We start from the raw sequence: 22579 nt of genomic DNA, 5'->3' as shown, positions 1-22579 counted from the left end.
CACTCTGCCCCTCCCCTATTTTCCCTATGGTGGACACCTGTTCTTTATTGTGTTTGTTTCTCATCGCAGGTACTGGGATCAAGAGGTTTTGAAAGCTGAGAAAGATGCACGGGAGCCTTCTTTAACAAAAGCAATCATAAAGTGTTACTGGAAATCCTATGTAGTTTTGGGAATTTTTACATTAATTGAGGTAAAAGCTTTTACATACAGTGCATTGCTTTTCAGGGTATGTAGTTCAGTACTGAGATGGATGAGACCTGTGGGGAGAGAGGTCAGAGGATACAATGTGTTTATGAAACCTTGTCTGTGATGTAGCTCAGTGCTTGATTTATCTTTAGAATAGACAGATGCTTAAACTACTGGACAGATGCTTAAACTACTGGACCTCCGGGGATTATTATTTTCCTTTTAACTGATTAAAACAGTGTTATGGAAGGATGACACTGAAAAGGAGAATTTTGTGCCATGTTAGAGTGTTCTTGGTGTTCAGTATGAATGCTAAGAGTGGTCCTTGATCAAAAGAAGATCCTACAGCCTCAAAGAATGTGTACCCTGTGGTTTTGAGGAAGTAAACTTGGATCCGAGCCCAGAATGCATGCGTGTGCACTCAGTTGCTGAGTCATGTCTGACTCTTTGGGGAAACTTTGGCCTAGTAGCCCGCCAGGCGCCTGTGTCCATGGAATTCTCCAGGCAAGAGTACTAGAGTGAGTTGCCGTTTCCTTCTCGGGGGATCTTCCTGACCCAGGAGTCGAACCCACATCTCTTGCATTACAGGCAGATTCTTTACCACTGAGCCACTTGGGAAGCCTTGAGCCTAAAAGACATTTTACAGGCGCTCAGCAAATGATTGTTAACTTGCCCAGGTCACATCTGATAAATGGTTTCCTAAGAAGGGATTGTCGCCTCTCCTCTTCCTGTGGAACAGAACCCAGGGCCCTGTATCTGGCAGGAGCTGCCAGAGCTTCCAAGAGCACCGTCTTCCCCGGGAGGGTGCCCCCTCCCTGTGGGCCCCGTCACCCAGGTCAGATCCCCACTGTGGGGAGGAGCTCCAGCTTCACCATGAATTCTGTGCACCTTCCATGCTCTTTTCTGTCCGTGACTGGGGCTGGTCTGCTGGTTGAAGGGGGATTCTGGTAGCCTGACATTGGCAGAGGGTTGTGGAAGGGATGTGCAGGGCAAACCAGAGTAGAAAGTCATTAGGTCAGTGACTTCCGTGACCCTAAAAATCCTGGGTCAAGATCCTCCAGTGAGACAGTTCATCTGGGGACACAGTGCCGTCAGCCCCCTGTTCTGGCTGAGCCTGCTAGGGGTCTGCTGCAGACCCCCCTTAGTGGCTCATGCTCTCCGTGGTCCCTTGGGACTGCCTTAGGGACACGGGCGGCCTGTGAGTGTGTGAGGGCAGGAGGGGTGGAAGCATTTTAGGTGGAGAAGGTGTGAGTTCTCCTCAGTCCATCGTGTTGGGGTGAGGTGATGGGCAAGGTGGCAGGTGGGCAGCGTGGCTCCTGTTTAAAGGGTGTGTTGTACTGAAGGGCACTGCGGGCAGTGGGCAATTGTATAGAAAAAGTCCACCCCACACAACTGGAGAGACAGAATCTGTCAGCTCCCAGGTAACCGGGTGGTCCTGGGAGGTGTAATTCTTGATGACCAAAGGTGGGTTGGCCTTTGCTACAAGTAAATGAGCTTGTGACTGTTCTGATGATTTAAGTTCTAAACATCCATCCACGCTGTTATGAAACCATTCCAGATCGGCTCCTTGAGTTGGACCAGGGGAAAGACGGTAGGTCATGGATAGTGGCTATGTTAGGACATTGATAATCCGCACAGAGGTGGAATCTTCTATATTGATTTTTTACTACATGTGCCAAGTTGCTTGCTGAAAGCTGACATCCCGTTGAACCTGGGAATGCATCTGTTCAGTGAGAGTGAGAACCCCAGGTCAGTTACCGGAGTGTGGAGCAGTTCTCCTGTTCTCGTGTCTGAATACACTTTCCCACATGGAGGGTGTGTCCTAGGCCCGAGGTCTTAGGGTGGGAACCAGCCAATCCCTGGGAGGGTAGCAGATTAATCAGGTGAAACTGGGCTTTCTCCCAGGAGGGAGGTTTCTTGATCTTGCTGTGTTGAGACCTTGGTGGTTTAAACATGAAACTAGACAGTGGCCTGTATTCCCTTGGTGACTGTTCCTATATTCCTAGGTGACTGGCATACAGTGCTAACTCCAAATCTGTGTCCTTAGGACACTGGTAGAACTGGTAGAACTCTTAGTTCTGATGCATTGGAATTCAGGGACTTCAGGGCCATTGAAGCTCAAGAAGTAAACCTTGAATTTTTTTTTTGTTGTTGTTGCCGGCAGTCAAAAAAAGTTTGAAATCCAGCACAAACACTCCTCTTTTCCTTGACTTGGCTTTTGACACACTGCTGTTTTGGAGAAATTAGAAAACATTTCTTCCGACGAAGCTAGTAAGGATCTGATTTTAGAACACATTTTCAGGTACTCTTGGGTTTTAAGTGATTAAAGCTATTGAGAAAAGTGCAATGAATATTAAATAATTGATTTTATGAATCACCTTTCCATTTTTTGATCTATCTATGCTGCTTGCTGGTCTTTGTTAGATACTGGAAGATCTAAACTCAGCCCAGGATTCTCTAAAATGTGAACATGTTTCCTGTGTGACCTGCAGCCCTCTTTTGGTTCATCTGGTGCACAGAGTGCTGCATGGATCATCCATGATTCCCACGCAGTGTGCTCTGATCAGCCACAACACAGGCAGGGCCTTCCCTTGAACTACCGGGCAGCAGCACCAGTGGGAAGAGGCAGGGTGATGCCAGTCCAGGGCGAGGCATTTAGGGTTAGGATTTCAAAACCATGAAACTTTCTCTCCTGTAAGTATTAGGAGTGACTTTAGGGTTCGAGGAGCTCTTGGAGGCTGATGCTAATTAGAACAGAACAGAATAGCCAATGAGATCCCAGCACGCCTGGCCTCTGTGTGTACCTTCTTGGGGACTGCGGGTGGGGAGGACAGGTCTCTGCCTGCCCAGGGCCCTCAGGGTGGAAAGGAGGAGCCTGAAACCTCTGCCTGGACCAGAGACACAGAGACCATCTTCCTAGGTCATCAGGGCTTCGCTCTGAGAGGTGAAGTCTCCACTGCTGGTGTGTAAGTGGGGTGACCTCAGAGAGCCATAGTCAGTTCACGCAGTCCCTTCCCCTGAGAGGGGAGGAGTGGCCAGGGCTTCTCTTTCTGGGAATCTTAGAAATGGCCTGGCCTTGTCCTGTCACTTGGTCTTTGTTCAAGGCCATTTTTGCTGGTTGCCTCTGTGTTAGGTGGAAGCTGTAGGAACACGCACAGATTTGTGTATGTTTTCACTTTGGAGCTCAGCTGATGGGCAGGAAGTAACCAGAATCCTCTGCGTCCCACAGTGGGCTTTGTGCCTCAACTCAGGGTTGGTTCCCCAAGAGCTGAGTGATCTTTGCATTTATTTCCCAACCCTCCTTCCATGTGTCCCTCACTTCTGCTCCACCCAGGAGTCTGAGGAGTGGCTGCTGCTGGCAAAGAAACTGTGGGCCTGGAGTAACCCCTGAGGACCACACAGCAAGAGAGAGGAGGGAGGGGGCCTTGAGCAAAGCGAGACAGGAACCTGCAGAGCAGACCTGCTGTGTGCGCCCTGCAGGTTCTTAAGAGCATCGTGAAAGTCGCACAGTCGTGTCTGACTCTGCGACCCCACGGACTATACAGTCCATGGAATTCTCCAGGCCAGAATACTGGAGTGGATAGCCTTTCCATTCTCCAGGGGATCTTCCCAACCAAGGGATCAAACACAGGTCTCCCACACTGCAGGTAGATTGCTTACCAGCTGAGCCACAAGGAAAGCCCATTAATACTGGATTGGGTAGCCGGTCCCTTCTCCAGCGGGTCTTCCCGACCCAGAAATTGAACCAGAGTCTCCTACATTGCATGCCGATTCTTTACCAACTGAGCTATCAGGGAAGCCCCTCTTAAGAGCATAGCGCTAGCCATTACGTGTTAGTAATATCCACAGTGATGACCTTGAGGCACAAATGAGGGGAATGCTTTTCAATCGTTTTCATTTTTAAAAGCCTATGTTAATTTTTATTATAACAATTAAATTTTTTTTCAATTTCAGAATGGTAGACGTACAGTATTAGTTTCATGTATATAACATGGTGATTAAACATTTCTGTACGTTACAGAATGCTCACCCTATTAAGTCTAGTTACCCTCTATCACCATACAGAGCTATTCCAATATTATTGACTGTAGTTTCTATGCTGTACATTACATTCTCTTGCCTTTTTTATTTTACACCTGTAAGATTGTACCATTTAATTTCCATCACCTATTCCACACATCCCCTCAATCTGTTTTCTGTTTGAAGTCAGGAAGTAGGTAACTCATTTTTACAAGACTGCATTTATAATGGATCAGATTTCAAAAATCTGGCTAGAACTAATATTTTTCATTACTGTCCATAAGAGTGAGCTTTTATGAATGCCTTTTTCTCAAGAGTTCTGGTTCTGCTATGATCACCTGTGAGCAGTGACGATTTGTCCAAGCTCTTTGTGAAACCAGCCTCTGCTGTTAAGAATACAATAGGTCTCTTCCTGGAAGTTTTGTACAGTAAAGTGATCGTAGCTTATATTTGTTTTGATGCTAGTTTCAGAGCACTCTGAGCTGTTGTAACTTATTTAGTTATCCCAGGATTCCCCCAAGGGAGGCAAGGCAGGTATTTCCATTGTTGAGGACCTGGGGGTGCAGGAGGGCCCAAGAGGGGCCTGGGGCCATGTGACCCGCAGGTGGCCGACCTGGTTTTTGAAGGACAGTGTTTTAATTCCTAGACCAGTATTCTCTGTGTTCTGTCCTGAGATTTCCTCTCCTTACACAGCCTCCACTGAAGAGTCACAGGTTTAGTTGCTAAGTCGTGTTGTACTCTTGCAACCACATGGACTGTAGCCCTGTAGGCTCCTCTGTCCATGGGATTTCCCAGGCAAGACTGGAGGGGTTGCCATTTCCTTCTCCAGGGGAGTGAACACAGGTCTCCTGCATGGTAGGCGGATTCTTAACTGATTGAGCCACCAGATCACAGAGCCAAGACTTTTTTCTGACAACAGCTTTGTACTCCTCTTTCTGCTGCTTCCTGCAGTGTGGGGTTTTCTTTTTCCCTGAAGATTTTAAGGAACATTTCAAAAATAGAAGACTAGAACAAGGTAGCAGAATCCATTACCCTAGAATCTGCGTTTTTGGAGTAAAGACAATTTTGAGCTGCCTGTTTTTTGAGAAGTAGACACAGGAAGGAAATCTCCATTTGTAAGGGCTTCTTCTGCTCTGTACCTGAAAGAGAATGTTGGCCCTGAAACACAAAAGCTTTTTGTCAGTGGAGAATGGATTTGCATAATGAATCCAACTCTTTCTTGCTTTGTTTACTCTGGGTTGCCTATTAACCTCTCCTGAGCCCCCCCTCCTGCACCCCACCCTTTAGCTGGAATGTCAGGACTTGGGTTCATATGGGTTTTTCTTGGAAGTATGATAGATCTCATGGAATTCTAATTAAAACCCTTTGTGGTCCTTGTAAATCATTCACAACAGGTCTGTCATCCCCCCAGGCTTAGCTGCCTTGACAGTGTAGGACAGGAGGATCGCAGATGCTTACTTGAGGTTAGTTTCTGCATCCAGAATCTTCCAGGGAGAGAGGACTTCAGTCTCCATCCCTAATTTGTTGTGAGTTTTGGGGGGCTTTCCTGAAAGCTCAGTTGGTAAAGAATCAGCCTGCAATGCTGGAGACCCCAGTTTGATTACTGGGTTGGGAAGATCTGCTGGAGAAGGGATTGGCTACCTTCTCCAGTATTCTTGGGTTTCCCTTGTAACTCAGCTGGTAAAGAATCTGCCTGCAGTGAGGGAGACCTGGGTTTGATCCCTAAGTTGGGAAAATCCCCTGGAGAAGGGAACGGCTGGTCCCACTCCAGTGTTCTGGCCTGAAGAATTCATGGACTCTATAGTCCATGGGGCCGAAAAGGGGCAGACACGACTGAGCAACTTTAACTCACTCAAACCAGTTTCTAGGGGCCGGGCCTCAGTGCTCTCAGCTCCTCTCGAGTGATGCACCCAGGATGAGGTCCAAAACTGATAGACCGGAACAATTTCCCCAGATTCACTGCTTTCCCTCTTAGCTCTGGATCTTTCTCAAGTCTAACATTGTCATCTCTTCTCCGGTTTCTAAAGATTAGCTGCCTGTTCATTTTCCCATAAGTTCACCCGCTTATTTCCTTCTCTGTTCGATGGTTTCTAGTTCCTGTGTTTTTTTTTTTTTCCCTCATGAATCAGAGATAACAGTTGGGCAACAAATGTTTAAAGCAGCACATGTGGAATCATAGATGAGGAACTACCCACTGGGGAATTTCTAGCATAAAGCTGTGTAAGAAGTTCCCCTAAAAACAAGAGATAGGGTCACATGGGAGGTGTTCTCCGGAGGCTGAATACCAAGGACTCCACCAAGCAATATCTGCCTCAGGGACTCGAATCTTGAACCATGGGGTATTGTGGTATTATATTGGGATCTTGTAAAAATCCTTTTTGGCTTTGCAGTTGTGAAGAATTCTTGTGAAGGAATAAAAACTATCTTCTCAGTTGGTTTGTGGAGTTGTAGTTTGGGTGTCAAATATGAAGGGATTATAGGAGTAATTTTGACCTTGTTCCTGTTTATCTGGAAAGTTTTCATTTGGCTACTTTCAACTTTGATACTGAATGTTTTCTCAGTTGTTTTATTTCTCACTCAGTTGAGGGTTAGGGTCAAGAACAGACAGAAGTGTGGACACTTTGGGTCATGGACCAGATATACTGCTTAATGAGACTGTTTGATCAACTGAGTTATTCAAGTGGTGGCCTCAGTGAAAAAAATCAAGGTGCTAAGGCAGTAGTGATCCTTATTTTACAAAAACTCATTTTTGCTGAATTTGTTACTTCTGTTGGTATTCTCTTTGGTGGGTTTTCAATGTTAGGCTCAAGTGGAGAGCTGAGTCACAGACGACAGGGATTCCAGAGCTAATCATAAGTTTTAGGAAAGTTTGGGATGGCGGCTGTTACCACTGGTGCAGAGCTCCAGGTTTGTAGGCTGCAGCTGTGGACTGCTCTGGGTCATACCTGGCCTGGGACTGCCTTTGTGTACAGTTTGACATTCTTGCTTCTCTGTGTAAGCCTTCTTCAGACTTCTATCTCAGTAAACTATAAACAGTGTGTTTTGCAATATACGATGTGAGGGGCCTTTTAAATAAGCTCTTCATGCCCCTTGGGATGAATCATGGGACTTGCTGGAAATGTAACGAGCCTTCGTGTTTTTGGGAAATCTTACTCTCATGATCATCTTACTCATAAATATTCAGCTAAACAGCATTCACCTTCTTTTCCCTACTAGATGAAACCTTCCATGACCTTGTGGAAGGCAAGGCAGTCAGTGAATGTGTGGGTTTGTGTATGCGGAGCAAGACATGAGTGTTGGGCTTCCGTGTTGCATTCCTTTGAAAAACGGAGACAGCTTTCTGTGAATAATCTGATCAGGCATTAGTTGACTGAGCAGAAAATATGTGTTAGTTTTGTTTGCTGATTGAAGTATTTGATTCTCCTTGCCTTCCTCCTGCATGTGGCTTCTTCGGCTTTGGACAGACAGACAGAGTTATCAAAAGCAAACCCATCAATTATTTACCCTGTCTATATTATTAAGGAGGGATTGCTTAAAAGGAAAAACTGAATTCTGGAAAGATTTCCAAACTTTTGGCATTTTGTCCTTGGAGAATTCTGGAGGAAACGATGTCGAGGGCCAAGGTGTTTACTTTTGGTGACTTGGACTTCTTGAGTGTTTGGTTTTCTTGGTGAGAGAGAAGGGGACCTTCAAGGGGCGACAAGGGGGCAGAAGTAGGTTGTGGGGTGGAGTGTCCGTTTGGCAGAGTGGGCAAGTGTTGCAGTTTTTTTGACGTTAGCTTTGGGAAAGAAAATTGTCTTCCCTGTGCCATACTTAAGATATAAGTCCTAATGCTTCCCATTGGTTTAGAATTGTAGTTTTTGCCTTGGGGAAAAGAAGATTGGTAATATGTATTCTAAACCAGTACCTGTAGTGTTTGGCAGATGAAGAACCATGGATGACATCATTTTTTTAGCTTGGTGTCTGCTGTATTTAATTTTTGGCTCCAAGGAATATCCCAGCTTCTGGGGTGAAGAGACAGTGATACAGTGTACCCTGGGGCTGGGATCCTGGGAACCTCCCAAGCCTGCTTTCTTTGAGAAACTCCAACAGAAGCTGGACTCCATTCTCTTGATCCCTATATGTGTAGAGTTGAGGGTCGGAAAGAGGGGATCTGTGTTCATGCCAATGTCTCAGTTCATAAAGGCTCTTGATGAGTTGTTGTTGTTTTTGTTTTAATATTTATTTATTTGGCTTCTGCAGCAGGTCTCAGTTGTGGTATATAGGATCTTTAGTTGTTCAGACTCTTAGTTGTGGGATCTTTTTCTTTGACCAGGGATCGAACCTGAGCCCCCTGCATTGGGAACATGTGGTCTTAGCCACTGGATCACCAGGGTAGTCCCTCTTGATGAGTTTTTGATGTATTTGTGGGGAGGCTGACGATCTCCCTGTCTTACTCCTGTGCCGTTGTCTTCAGCTTCGCCTCCATAAAGGCTCTTAAAGCTGACAGATGGCAAGAATGGTCCTCCTGTGTGTGAATGACCTTGAATTTCTGCTGGGCTGGGACACTGAGAATACAGGGGACCAGGAGCAGGCTGCCAAAAGGGCTTGTTCATATGGAAACAAATTTCTTGCCTTTCTTATGCTCTTCTGAAGCCAGGAGTCACTTGGTATTTTGCCAAATGTGTTCTAAAGCACTGGTTATAATATTTATTGAGCATCCACAATGTACTAATCACAGTGTACTAAGGCTTTATTGTATTTATCACATTTTTGCTTAGGTTAAAACTGTTGTCTGCTTGTCTTATAGAAGATAGTGGATCCGTGGATTTTTTCTTTAGGTTAACTAGGAATGTTGCATTTTGTCAAGATGCCTTTTTAACAAGTAATAATAAAAGTAAAGCATGTGTTAAGAAAACCTGGTTTGGGGCTTCCCAGGCGGTGCTAGTGGTGAAGAACCCGCCTGCCAATGCAGGAGACCTAAGAGACCTGGGTTCGATCCCTGGGTCGGGAAAATCCCCTGGAAAAGCACATAGCAACCCATGGCCTGGAGAATCCCATGCACAGAGGAGCCTGGCGGGCTACAGTACATGGGGTCGCAAAGAGTTGGACATGACTGAAGCAACTTAGCACCCACGAATCCAATTAGCTTCAATCTTCCAACTAGATTTTATGATTTAAGGTTTGAGGGCTGAATAAAGTCTTTACTCTGTCGACTGAAAAAAAGAAAAAAAAACCCAACAAACCAAAGCCTAAAAGAAAACCTGATTTGGCTTGTATGTCTAATGAAGATTTTTTAAAATTTGTTTTTAGGAAAGTACCAGAGTAGTTCAGCCCATAATTTTGGGGAAAATTATTGGTTATTTTGAAAACTACGATCCCTCTGATTCTGCTGCTTTGTACGAAGCCCATGGCTATGCCGGGGTGCTGAGCGCCTGCACGCTTGTCTTGGCCATTCTGCACCACTTGTATTTCTACCACGTCCAGTGTGCGGGGATGAGGCTGAGAGTAGCCATGTGCCACATGATTTACCGCAAGGTAAGTGTCACTCGGGACCAAAGTGTGTACCTCTCGTGAAGTACCAGAAGCATGTTGGAGAGGTTCTCTGTCAACTACAGATTTTTTAACTAGTGAAAATCGTGAGTCACTGTTGTACACATGTAACATATAACATTGCACATCAAGTATTCTTCAGTAAAAAAGTAAGACACATTGTACCCAAGAAGAGCATTTTCTTTTAATGATTATGCTCATTTACACTATGCTACGGAAGTTTGCTCTTTGCATCCAGCTGATATTGTTTAAGAAAACGTTAGGAAAACATAATGAAGAGATTTGTATTGAGATCAGGTCAGTACAGCTTTTGATAATGTTTATTCACAGGCTCTTCTATACTATTCAGTAAATTTATAAAGAAGTCTATAAGCATCAGAGATTTGAAGTTAAATGTTTTCATGCCGAAATCACATAGTGGTATTAATGGAAATTTTGTTGTTCTGAAAACCTTTATTTACACAAAGTTGTATTTACTAGAAAGCTTCTGTAGTTGGATCTATAAAATAAAATCTAGGAGAAAAGAATGTATTTGAGAAAGGGAAGGCTTATTTTTTTCAAACCGATGTAATCGTATTCATTATAATTATGTTTACTAAAATATAAATGGAATCCATGCCACATATAGACACACTCATTGTGTTATATAGTTGTGATTGTTCATAACAGTAGTAAAGACAATAGATGTTTGTATAAAACTTGAAAATTTTCATTGTTTTTAGTAATTTTGGAAAGAATTTGTTGGTTGCCATTCATTTTTTCATAATAGATTTCCTTTTTTTCTTTAGTAAGCATTATAGCAGTTTTAGTATGACCTGGTTTGATGTTTTTAGTGCTTTTGTGCTGAGAAATACCCATAAAATTACTCCATAGGTTACCCTGGTCTTTACTGTAAAGGGAGTGAGGATTTCAGGTGGATTTATAGAGAAATTGCCAGTGTCAGGAGCTGAAGTGCCCTTTATAAACTTGATCCTGGTATCTCTGCCCTGTTTACTTTTCTAAGAACTTTCATTTGACTGTATTATATACTTTGAAATTTACTGAGATAGCAGACACACACAAAAAGGACAACAACATTGTCAATGTGTTAAGTGGCTTTACTATAGTAAATTTTGTATCAGAGGGTCACATTGTACACCTTAAATATATACAATTTGTATTACAAAACAATTAAAATTGTGATTGAAGTCTAAAGCCAAACAGTTTAAATTGAAATTATCACTTCTTTCATCTACTTGCTACAAATTTTAGACTTCTGCTTCCTGGGGGTACATTTGTTGGCAAAATGTGACTTGTCTCCTTATTCTCCCTTGAGCGGAGTCTTGTTAATCTCAGGGGCCTGGCATCTCACTGTCTGTATTTCGCTGCAGCATCTGAGCCAGTTTCCTCCTGGGTGATGTGGAAATGGCCGTGGTGCCCCTACACTCTGGTCAGGGCTCTTCCTTTTCTACCATCAATCACGTTCCTTGATATTCTATGATACCGTCTACTATTTAAGAGATAGACACTCTGATTCCCAAAATTTGGCTAGATGTTTGTCTTTCCAGATCATGCTTAGCTCCCGTAAATAAATAGGAAATTTCACCAGACCCACATTGTAAAAATCTTTTGTTAGGTCTAATGGTTCAGTGAAATAAAGCTCTCTCTTTGCTGCACAGGTGAGCCAGGGTCCACCTGTTTTCTTCCTCTTGGCACTGACATTTTGGAACATTGCCTTTGGGAAATCCGATCTGGCCCTGGCACGTTTGCTTAGATGAATGTAAACATCTCCCAAAGCCATTAATTTGCTGGCTTGATTAGGCTAAGAGAATTGTCCCTTTACGAAGTCAGGGATTGTTGGGGTAAACCACAGACATAACCAGAAATTCCAGAAACGTGAGAAAGAACTGTTTCCTCCTGCACAGCCTTGCACCTAGGATCCCACTGGGGTGGAAAAATTCAACACTTCTTCGCAGGTTACCGGCGGACTGATTCCTTAGAGCAAAAGCTGGTGCTTCTGAACAGCTCTGAAAGGCCCCTTGGAACGGTTGTGGTTCATGCTCAGGCCCCACCTCCTGATCTCTGGTCCTGGAAAGAAATCAGCTTGGGTGTTATAAATTGTTGCTAAGTCACAGTTGTAACTTTGATCCTTTGGGATATATCCTATATAAGGGTGACTTATTTATTTACCTTTTGACTGCTTTGGTAAAATGACTTTTGATCATTGCTACAATTTTTTAAAAAATTGTAGTAAAATATACACAACATCCAGTTTACCATTTTAACTTCTTTTTTAAAAATTAATATATTTATTTGGCTGCACCAGGTCTTAGTTGCAGCATGTGTGATCTAGTTTCCTAACCAGGGTTCATTGGGAGCGCATAGTTAATAGCTACTGCACCACCAGGGAAGCCCCCATTTTGACATTAGGTTCATTCACGTTTTTGTTGCAGCCATCAATGCTATTCATCTTCAGAACTTCTTCAGCATCCCAGACTGAAACTCTGTATCCATTAAACACTGACTCCCCAGCCCCTCACCACCATTCTATTGCTCTGAATTTAATGACTCTACATGACTCAGGTGTCAGAATTCAATTTCTTTTAAAGGCTGAATAACATTCCATTACAGATCTATACAACATTCTGTGCATCCTTTCATCTGTTATTGGACATTTTGGCTGTTCCTACATTTTGGCTGTTGTGAATAATGCTGCTGTGAACGTGGGTGTACCAGTATTTGTTCAAGTCTGTGCTTTCAGTTCTTTTGAGTGCATCCCCAGAAAGTTGAATTGCTATATATACTATATGCTAATTTTATCTTTAGTATTTTAAGGAACTTCCAGACTCTATTTTATTGTGATGACATTATTTTACATTCACACTTGATCATTGATCTTTCTGTTTGACTTGAGGACTAAATGAAAAGTTTTTATGAACATGACATTTCATTTGGATTAGTGACTCCAGTTGGTGGTCTGTTGAAGCAGCTCAGGGTGTCTATTCAGATTCCTCAGATCTCTGGGGCATTTTTTTTTCGAACTTCTTACCAAATCCTGGGATTATGCAACATGGGTTGTGTGTTTTTGTGAAGTCAGCTAACTGGCATTAAGAACACAGATCCGTCAAAGGAATAGTGTTTTAAACTTTGTTGCATCTATCCATTCACTGAAACTACTAGTACTGTACCTTTAAAGGAATGATGCTTTGTACCAAAAAGAGAAAGATGTAGTACATTGAAAGGTAATACCTTAAAGTTGGTCATGTATGGATGTGAGAGGTGGACTGTGAAGGAGGCTGAGCACCAAAGAATTGATGCTTTTGAGCTGTGGTGTTGGAGAAGACTCTTGAGAGTCCCTTGGACTGCAAGGAGATCCAACCAGTCCATTCTGAAGGAGATCAACCCTGGGATTTCTTTGGAAGGAATGATGCTAAAGCTGAAACTCCAGTACTTTGGCCACCTCATGCGAAGAGCTGACTCATTGAAATCGACTCTGATGCTGGGAGGGATTGGGGGCAGGAGGAGAAGGGGATGACAGAGGATGAGATGGCTGGATGGCATCACTGACTTGATGGACATGAGTCTGAGTGAACTCTGGGAGTTGGTGATGGACAGGGAGGCCTGGCGTGCTGCGATTCACGGGGTCGCAAAGAGTCGGACACGACTGAGCAACTGAATTGAATGGGGCCGGATGACATGATCTTAGTTTTCTTAGTGTTTAGTCTTAAGCTGGCTCTTTCCCTCTCGTCCTTCACCTTCATGAAGAGGTTCTTTACTTCCTCTTCACTTTCTGCCATTACAGTGGTATCATCTGCATGTCTAAGGTTGTTGATGTTTCTCCCTCCTATCTTGATTCCAGCTTGTAACTCATCCAGCCAAGTGTTTCTCATGATGTGCTCAGCATATAGATTAAATGAACAGGGTTTAAACCTTATACTGTCTCATTTTAGAAAATTGCCGGGAGTCCCTGGTGATATTCCCAGCATGAGTCACTTATCACCTTTACAGTGAGACCAGTGTCTTAATTCCTGTCTGTTTATGGTTGGAACACAGAAGAAGTACTCCCCCAGCTTCAAATCTCAAAGGGTAATAACTCCCCAAGCTTAGAGCGTGGGAGGTGGATCTGGAATGGGGAAAGATGAAAACTTAAAGCAAGCTGAGCCTGCATTGAAGATAGTTGTCCAGCCCAAGTCAGTAGTGACAATGTCTCTTCCATTTGCCAGTCCTGTCCTTGTCTTCATGCCTGAATGCTATGGATGTTTAGACCTGGAGCAGGTAGCATGACAGTGTCACTAATCAGTATGGTGTAATCCTATGGCTCAGAGATTTTAAGAAGCATGCTTTCCCACAATGAGTCCTGATAATGGGATGGTTTGCTTCCAGTGCCAGGTAAAGCCAGAGCAGACAGTCAGGGAGGTCACTGAGTGTTCTCTGCTGCCTGTTACCCAGGGCAGATTTACCTGCAGAATCTGATCAGTTTGCCAGACTTCTTAATGTGACTGATATCTCATCCTAATTCTCTTTAGTGTTTGTTACCCAAAGGGTGGTTTGCAGGAGATATTCGTCATTCGTTGCTTCAGCTTCTAAGATGATTTGATTCCCTGCAAACATCCCAATTTCCCTTTATCTTCTGTTGTAGATCTGTAGGGCTTTCCTGCAGGCTCCATGGTAAAGAACCCACCTGCCAGTGCAGGACGGGTTCAGTTCCTGGGTAGGGAAGATTCCCTGAAGAAATGACAACCCACTCCAGTATTCTTGACTGGGAAATCCCATGGACAGAGAAGCCTGGCAGGCTGTAGTCCTAGGGGTACAGTCCATGGGGGTACTTGACATAGTGTTTGAAAAACAAAAGTATTCCTGAATATTCGTATATTCTGTATTTAGAAATTTGCCTACTCGCTAACATTTATATGTAATTCTAAAAATCATTCTAAATTTTACTTATAATTCTAAAAATCATTTAAAAAATTGGGATACTTTCCTGGTCTTCTGCCCATGTTGATACAGTCCCTTAAATTTCTTGTCATCTGACGTGCATATTCCCAGTGGGGTGGAATGTATTTCTGCTTTCATACTGTGGAACAGATGGCATCTTCGTGGTCTGCTTGGTGCCTTGCTTCTCATATTTTTGTTCTTCTCGGGGGGAGTTTGCAGCTTAAGAGTGCTGAAGTGTTGTCTGGTGTTCCTATGCAGAGAACTGTGATGTGTCCCGCGGGGAAATATGTGTGTCGGTGAGCCTGGTTCAGGTAGTGTTCTGGTGCTGCTGGCTGTGTTTGTGTGAGGCCAGTGTTTGTGAATTACCAATGGCAATTAAATAAGGTTAAATAGAAAGATAACACAAAAGAAGGTCATCTAAGTGTGGAGCAGTTGATGAAGATGTTTTTACTAAAGGCTGGCAGAACCCTAGCCCTGTAGTTCCCTTAGGAACAATTAGTACTCACTCAGGTTCCTGTTGTTGTTTACTCTGTAAGTCCTGTCCAACTCTTTGTGACCCTGTGGACTGTAGCCCACCAGGCTCCTCTGTCTGTGTGATTTCCCAGGCAAGAATACTGCAGTGGGTTGCCATTTCTTTCTCCAGGGGATCTTCCTGACTCACAGATCGAAATCTTCTGCATTGACAGGTGGATTCTTGACTGCTGATCCACCAACAAAGCCCTAATTCACCTTTGTAGTGACCATAGAGTATGACTGCTGATATTCATACAGTACAACTCAGGGAGGTTGTTTCTATACATTAGCATCCTGCTTAAAGAAATATTCGTACTTACCTTAGATCCGTTTTCAGTTTTCATCTAAGCAGTGTAGTTCTAGTTTCAGAAGTTTGTAATTTGGGGGGACTTACATGCTCCTTGTATCCACACCATTTCTATTTCATGGTTTCAGGTAACCATCATCTGTCTCAGTGAAGGACTCCTTCTCTTTCCTTTAATCCTGTCTCTTAAGACCCCTTCCTTCTCCGGATCCTTTCCCATCTCTTTTATAGACACTGCTTCAGTTCAGTTATGTTTTAAGATCAGTGATCAGGACAGCAGGCATCCTTTCTCCTGGAGCCTGAACTGGAAGGAAGTAGGTGCTCTTTCAGGGTGCCGGGAGTGGCCAAACTTGCAAACTCCTGGATAAATGAAGCCTGACTTTAAAAACAATCTGTGTACCGAGTGTGCTAAGTATGAGAAGGGAAGGTTCACCCCCTGCAGCACCTCCCTCTTCATCCACCCTTCCTGTTTTCCTCTCTCTGAGTTTGCTCCTTGGATTGTGGAAAGAACATGATAGAAAGTTTTGTTGCTGAATCAGCCACGTGATATCGTGTTCATAGTTCCAGAACTTTTTGTCTTTTATTTAAAACAATTCTGTTTCAATATAGACACTATGTTGCTTTAAATTTGGCCTGGACTTGGGGGTTTCCCTGGTGGCTCAGACAGTAAAGAATTTGCCTGTAATGCGGGAGACCTGGGTTTGATCCCTGGGTTGGGAAAATCCCCTGGAGAAAGGTGTGGGAACTCACTCCAGTATTCTTGCTTGGAGAATTCCATGGACTGTGGAGCTTGGCAGCCTACAGTCCATGGGGTCACCAAGAGTTGTACTCGACTGAATGACTAATGTTTATTTTACATGTGGAATGACAGATATTCAACTGATTTGGGTTATGAAACAGCGATTTCTTATGGTCAATCTAATATCTTTTTTATGAGTTTGCAGTTATATTTCTAAGAGACTAGGATGTTGAGTATTGTTCAAGTGAGACAGTGTGGTATTTATGAAAATACAATGACTCTCTTATAGCATCTGATACCTTGTTTGGACTTTATCTTCTAATGGTATTTTCTAACTTCCAGACAAAATTAGAATGTGCTAGTAATGTTTCTTGCACTGTTTAGCAGTTTTAAAAAATATTTTCCCCCTTTATTTCTGATATAAAATCGCATTTTGTGAAGAGTTAATCTCCTCAAGGAGCCTTTGGGTAAAGATTTACTTTTCTGGTGGCAGGAGATTGAGCAAAGCAGGTTAACGAAGGAGAGGCTGTTTGGTTTAAACAGCTTTGCTCAAAGGATATGTTTCTGTTGCTTGAGAATAAAGGGTATCAATTGTATACTGTCTACCATCTGGTAACTACCTGCTATGTGGGGTTCAGTGCAAACTGGAAGGGAAGACTTAGCTCCACGGTTCCCAAAATGCTGCACTAAGATTCATGAAAATTTAAAAACACTGATACCCGAGCCTTCTCTGCAGAAATCCATTTTAATGGCTTGGGGAGGTGGGTGGATTTTATTTATTTCTGGCCACATGAACTGTGGGATCTTAGTTAATCATGGAGTCTCAACCACTGGGATAGCGGTGTTATGTTTTGTTTTTGGCATGGGGGAGTTTTAAAAGGTACCAGGTGATAGTGATAGGCCTCAAATGCATTTTTAGCTTAGTTTCTTTCTAGTATCTTATAACCAAGATCTTCTAATACATTGCAGTAGCATGTGCATTAGATGTTTAACGTTTCTCGGTGCAGATGCCCTTTTGAAATTGCAGCTATAAACCTGAAGGATGGCGGCCATTCTGTAGTTCTCCCGTGGCTCAGATTCTAAGCTGGGCATCTCCTGTGCACTGAGTGATCAGGTTCTTGAATCAGGTGCACAAGTATTTGCTAGACGACAGTGTGGCAGGTCAGATAGGAGAGAGACTGGGAGTCTAGACTCTGAGTGAAGTCAGACCCGAGATCCAGTCTTGATTTCGCTGTCTGCTGAACTGTGAGTGAGTGGAATCCACTTCTCAGAGCCTCAGTGTCCTGAGTTTAAACACTGAAGGAGAGAACATATGCTTCCTGAGGTTTTTGTGAGCACTGGTTTTGCAGAGGACCTGTTAAGAGTCATGTATTCAGTATAGGAGGGTGGAGTGTCATACACACAACAAGACTCAGTAGTTTGAGTGCTGTTGTATGAATCACAGTTTTCCTGTTTGTAGACATTAGCCTGAGGCTAACTGCTTTGAGCCTACATTTCCTCATTTGTGATAGTACCCAACTCTTATGGTTGTAGAGAGGATTAAATGAGCCAATCTGTGTAAAGCATTTAACGAAGTGCCTGGTATTTAGCTAGTGTTCACACATTCCTGTCATCTTGATTACTGGCAGTCAGTCCCAGAAGGCTAGAATACCTACAATTAGACGAAATAGAAATATGGGTGTTAAGTGGTAGACAAGTGTACAGACTTAATGATTTAGGAGAGGACCCCTTCAATGGGTGGAGTGATGTGCGCATGTCTGTTATTCTGTGTCAGTGTATATGCCTGCAGGGGGCCAGTCCATGCATGGAGCAGTGTTCCAGTAGAAAGCCAAAATGATTTATTCAGGGAATTATAGAAGCACAGTTGGCGTAGCAGGAGGCTCCAACATACATCTAGAAAGGAACATTGGGACCAGAGTCTTGATCATGAGCTGAAGGCTGTTGGAGTTACTGAGCTGGTGAAGGGGAACCCTTGGAAATTTTGATTAAGGTAGTAAATGATCAGAGTAGTGATTTAGGAAAATACAATGGAAAATACAATGGAAGGCTGTTGTGTGTGGGTACATGTGAAGTTGTGAGTCAGCTGAAAAAATGATTGGAAAGGACATCACGTCTGGCTATTCATTCCTTCATTTCATTCTTACTATTTTGCCCATTTAGTGAAGAGTTTAGTGAGAGTGGTGGGTCACTGAAAGAAAAGAATAATGTCTTATTTCATCTCATATGTGAATTGATGTAGTACAGTACATGTTAGACAAAATAGCAAAATGAATTAGTTGTGGACCTTTTAATGCATTACAGTATTCATCAGAGATGGAGAAAAGAAAGGATTCAGCTCGCAGGGGTTTATTATAGAAGGGGAGAAAAGTATTGGTTAGGAAATCCTAGTTCTGATAGGAATCCACAAAGGCAGTCTGCCCTGAAACTTCGGCTGTTTCTTAAGCTTCGCTGGTTTGCTTACCATTATTTCAAAATTTGGGAGGAAATACCCCAAACACCAACATCCTGTAATGGCAGGCATCATTTTTGTAGATTCTTTTCCAGTCTTTATCCAGCGACACATAGTAATGGACTCACTGTGTTCGCTAGTCCTAGGGTGAAAGATGTTTGTGTTCATGGCCTTACATGGAATGTCTTTTTGATCCATGTTTTTTTCTTGGCTGCCTATGCCAAAGGTACCCCAGACAGCATTTATTTTGTTGCAGTTGTTTGGGAGACCGAGTTTGGTAGCACACTGTTCCACTTGAGCTGTGCCCGTCCCATAGTGACAATATGTGTACCCCTGGAGGTGGGCTGTGTTTAATAGGTTTTTACTAGGTAACCAGTCTGGAAAGCTAATTGCTAATCCCTGCTTTCTTTCAAAAATTCCTCAGCAACAACAAAATTCCTATACCCTTCCATCAAAAGTTACTGTAACTAAACACCTAAGTTTGGGTATGTACTGTGTGTGCTGCGTGTACTCAGCTGTGTCTGACGGTTGGCAACCCCGTGGGCTGTAGCTGGCCCGGCTCCTCTGTCCATGGGATTCTCCAGACAAGAATACTGGAGTGGGTTGCCATTTCCTATTCCAGGTGGGGAGCTTCTCTACACAGGGATCAAACCCAGGTCTCCTGCATCTCCCTTCATTGTAGGCAGATTCTTCACTATCTGAACCATCAGGGAAGCCCTCTTAGGCTTTGAAAGTCAAAGTCAAAGTTGCTCAGTCATGTCTGACTCTTTGTGACCCCATGGACTGTACAGGGCCAGAATACTAGATGGGTAGTCTTTCCTTTCTCCAGGGGATCTTCCCAACCCAGGGAACTCGGGTCTCCCGCAGATTCTTTACCACCTGAGCCACTAGGGAAGCCCAGGAATACTGGAGTGGCTAGCCTATCCCTTCTCCAGCAGATCTTCCCGACCCAGGAATTGAACTGGGGTCTTCTGCATTGCAGGTGGATTCTTTACCAACTGAGCTATTCGTCTTTTCCAAGACAAGACTAGAGTATCTCTGTTTTAAGAGGCGGGTTTCTAAATCTCAGGCTTCCCTGGTGGCTCAGATGGTAAAGAGTTTGCCTGCGGTGTGGGAGACCTAAGTTTGATCCCTGGGATGGGAAGATTCCCCTGGAGAAGGAAATGGCAACCCACTCCAGTATCCTTGCCTGGAAAATTACATGGAAGGAGGAGCCTGGCAGTCTACAGTCAGACACAACTGAAGAGACTTAGCAATGCACCTCCCACTTGAACATCCCTCCCACCTCCCACCCCTTTATGTTTGAGTTCCCCCAAGTCACAAAGCAAATTCCCATTTGTTACCTTTACATATGGTAATGTCAGTTTCCTGCTACACTTCCATATAGCCCAACTACTCCTCCCTGCAGCCTGCATCTTATGGCCTATGGGATCTTAGTTCCCTGACCAGGGATTGAACCCAGGCCCCCTGCATTGGGAGGATGGAGTCTTAGCCCCTGGACCAGGGAAGTCCTTCCCTTAGCATTTTTTAAGGAAGGGGCCTGGAAATCTGTATTTGTTTAACCTGTGCCCCAGGGATTCTTAATCATGGAGAAAGTTTAGGAAACTACTGGCGAATGGTGAAGGGACCAGCAGACCAGGTCGGGCTGGTGGAGATGTGGTGTCTCCCTGGAAAGGGAACGAACAGCATGTATATTCTTTTCTCCTTTCCCTGGGGTTTGTGATGCAATCATGACTCATACCTATTTTTAAACATTCTAATTTTTTTTTCTACCTGTGTTTCACGTCTCCTTCATTCTTCAAAATATTTCACTGCGTTTACAGTTTTTGATTGGTGGTTATTTTGGTCTTCAGAGGTCACTGTTGTTTAAATTGTTTCAAACAGTCAAAACATAAAATTGACTAGGTTTGCCGTTTTCAAGTCTACAGTTGAGTCAGTGGTATTAAGTCCATTCACACTGTTGGGCAGGCATCACCACCAAGCATCATCAGGTCTCTGCCTCGTGAGTGGCAGCTTTCCATTTTACTTTCTATCTGAATCTATTCGTCTGTTCGAGGAACCTCACATATGTGGAATCGTCCTTGGATGGCTGGCTTATTACTTTGTCCTCAAAGCTAGGTTAGCTTTTTTTGAAAGGGTAGAGGTCATACATGTACTCAGTATTTATTGGAAACAATTTAATGTTCAGCCCAGCCCTCAGCTGTGGTGATGACTTTGAGTTAGTCATGGAGGAAAAGGAAGGCATTTCAGAGAGACTGGCATCCTCTCCGGGTGCCATTCTGAGCAATCAGCTCTGCCTTGGTTCTGTTTTGAAGCCTTCATCCCCTGCTTACTTCTCCCTCTGGGACTCATTAGCTGAACTAACTAGGCCGTTTTCTTTGCTTGTGACCTCTGGGAATTTATAGCTCTGGATACCATCTGGTATTTTATATGCTCCACTCCAGTGAGTGGGAGAAGGTGGGTTTTAGGGACATGGAACTGGGTAAAGAGTGTGTAAAGATGGCTTTCTGGGAGGAGCTTGTGCTCTTGGCTCTCTGCATTTTTCTCCTAATTGCTTCACATCTGCATCAGTAAGAGAAATTGAGGCATCGCTGCTCTCAGTATGTTTGGTTGTAAAACTGTATATTGAAAACATTATTTAGGGAGCATCTCCTACTTTTGTCATTTTGTTTTTCTTTTCTGCTGCACAGATTTCATTTTCTGAAAGCTTCCAAGGGAAGGGTAATGCAGCTAGTTCTGTGACATTATAAAAGTGAGCACCATTGATTACTTTAGGTTTATTGATTGTCCTCAATCAAATTCAACACTTTGCTACGTAGAAAACATTAGGAAAAAGGAAAAACCCTTACCGAATATTACCATTTTGACAAATTCTCAGTGAAATGATTTACCCTCAGTGAGTTTAGAGTGGGTATGTTGTTTTCCCTTTGTATTCTTTTGATCTGAAAGGACACATACTAACAATAAAATAATTGGAAAAATGGTTCTCAGTTTAGTTGCTGTAAAAGACAGCATATGGCCCCACGTATAAATTCTTACTACTGAATATTCCATTTGAGAAGATAGATTATTAATTTTTAGGTGTAGGGAAACATGATTCATTAAAGGAAAATGTTGATAGAAGTCTCCCCTGCCTCCCTTTGGGGTCATGGTTGATTTGTATTCTCATTAAGACTGTCTTCTCTTGCTGAGCCCTAAATGTATATTTATGCATGTTCTTGGATCTCCTCTCTCTTCATTGTGGAGTTTTCCACCCTTTCTGTGGTTTTCCTCTTTTCTGTTGCCCTAGCTCACCTTGATCCCGACCAGGGTTCTTGGTCTTCCCCAAGGAAAGAGAAATTGCCTAGAGGCCCCAAAAGAAATTCAGGCAAGGTTGTACTGGGGCTCCTGCACTGGTTGTAGGATGTAAAACCCGTTCTCTTGTTCCCTCCCCAAGTGAGGAGGGCAAGTTCATTCCTTAAATGGGGTGAGGGTTGTGGTGGGTCAGGGATCAGGCTGGAGGGGTAGTTTCAGTCAGTTCAGTTCAGTCGCTCAGTCGTGTCTGACTCTTTGCGACCCCATGAATCACAGCACGCCAGGCCTCCCTGTCCATTACCAACTCCCGGAGTTCACACAGACTCGCGTCCATCAAGTCCGTGATGCCATCCAGCCATCTCATCCTCAGTCGTCCCCTTCTCCTCCTGCATCCCTCCCAGCATCAGTCTTCTCCAATGAGTCAACTCTTCACATGAGGTGGCCAAAGTACTGGAGTTTCAGCTTTAGCATCAGTCCTTCCAAAGAAATCCCAAGGCTGATCTCCTTCAGAATGGACTGGTTGGATCTCCTTGCCTCCTAAGGGACTCTTAAGAGTCTTCTCCAACACCACAGTTCAAAAGCATCAATTCTTCGGCACTCAGCTTTCGTCACAGTCCAACTCTTGCAT

The 22579-nt window shown here is 43.6% G+C and overlaps 1 protein-coding gene across 2 annotated transcripts in view; it reads left to right on the top strand.

Moving 5' to 3' along the window:
- ABCC4 (ATP binding cassette subfamily C member 4) overlaps positions 1–22579 on the top strand; it is a 186706-nt gene that overhangs the window by 35046 nt on the left and 129081 nt on the right. The window contains exons 3-4 of one of the 2 annotated variants that reach the window (XM_052650310.1): positions 70–190; positions 9499–9723. In XM_052650310.1, coding sequence (XP_052506270.1) covers positions 70–190; positions 9499–9723 — 346 coding nt within the window. The remainder of the gene's footprint in view (positions 1–69; positions 191–9498; positions 9724–22579) is intronic. The other variant, XM_052650309.1, reaches the window with a different exon arrangement.

Source organism: Budorcas taxicolor, chromosome 12 (genome assembly GCF_023091745.1).
Source record: "Budorcas taxicolor isolate Tak-1 chromosome 12, Takin1.1, whole genome shotgun sequence".
In the NCBI taxonomy this organism is placed as follows: domain Eukaryota; kingdom Metazoa; phylum Chordata; class Mammalia; order Artiodactyla; family Bovidae; genus Budorcas; species Budorcas taxicolor.
The sequence above is the reverse complement of the archived record's forward strand: the minus strand, read 5'-3'. Positions and strand labels throughout refer to the sequence as shown.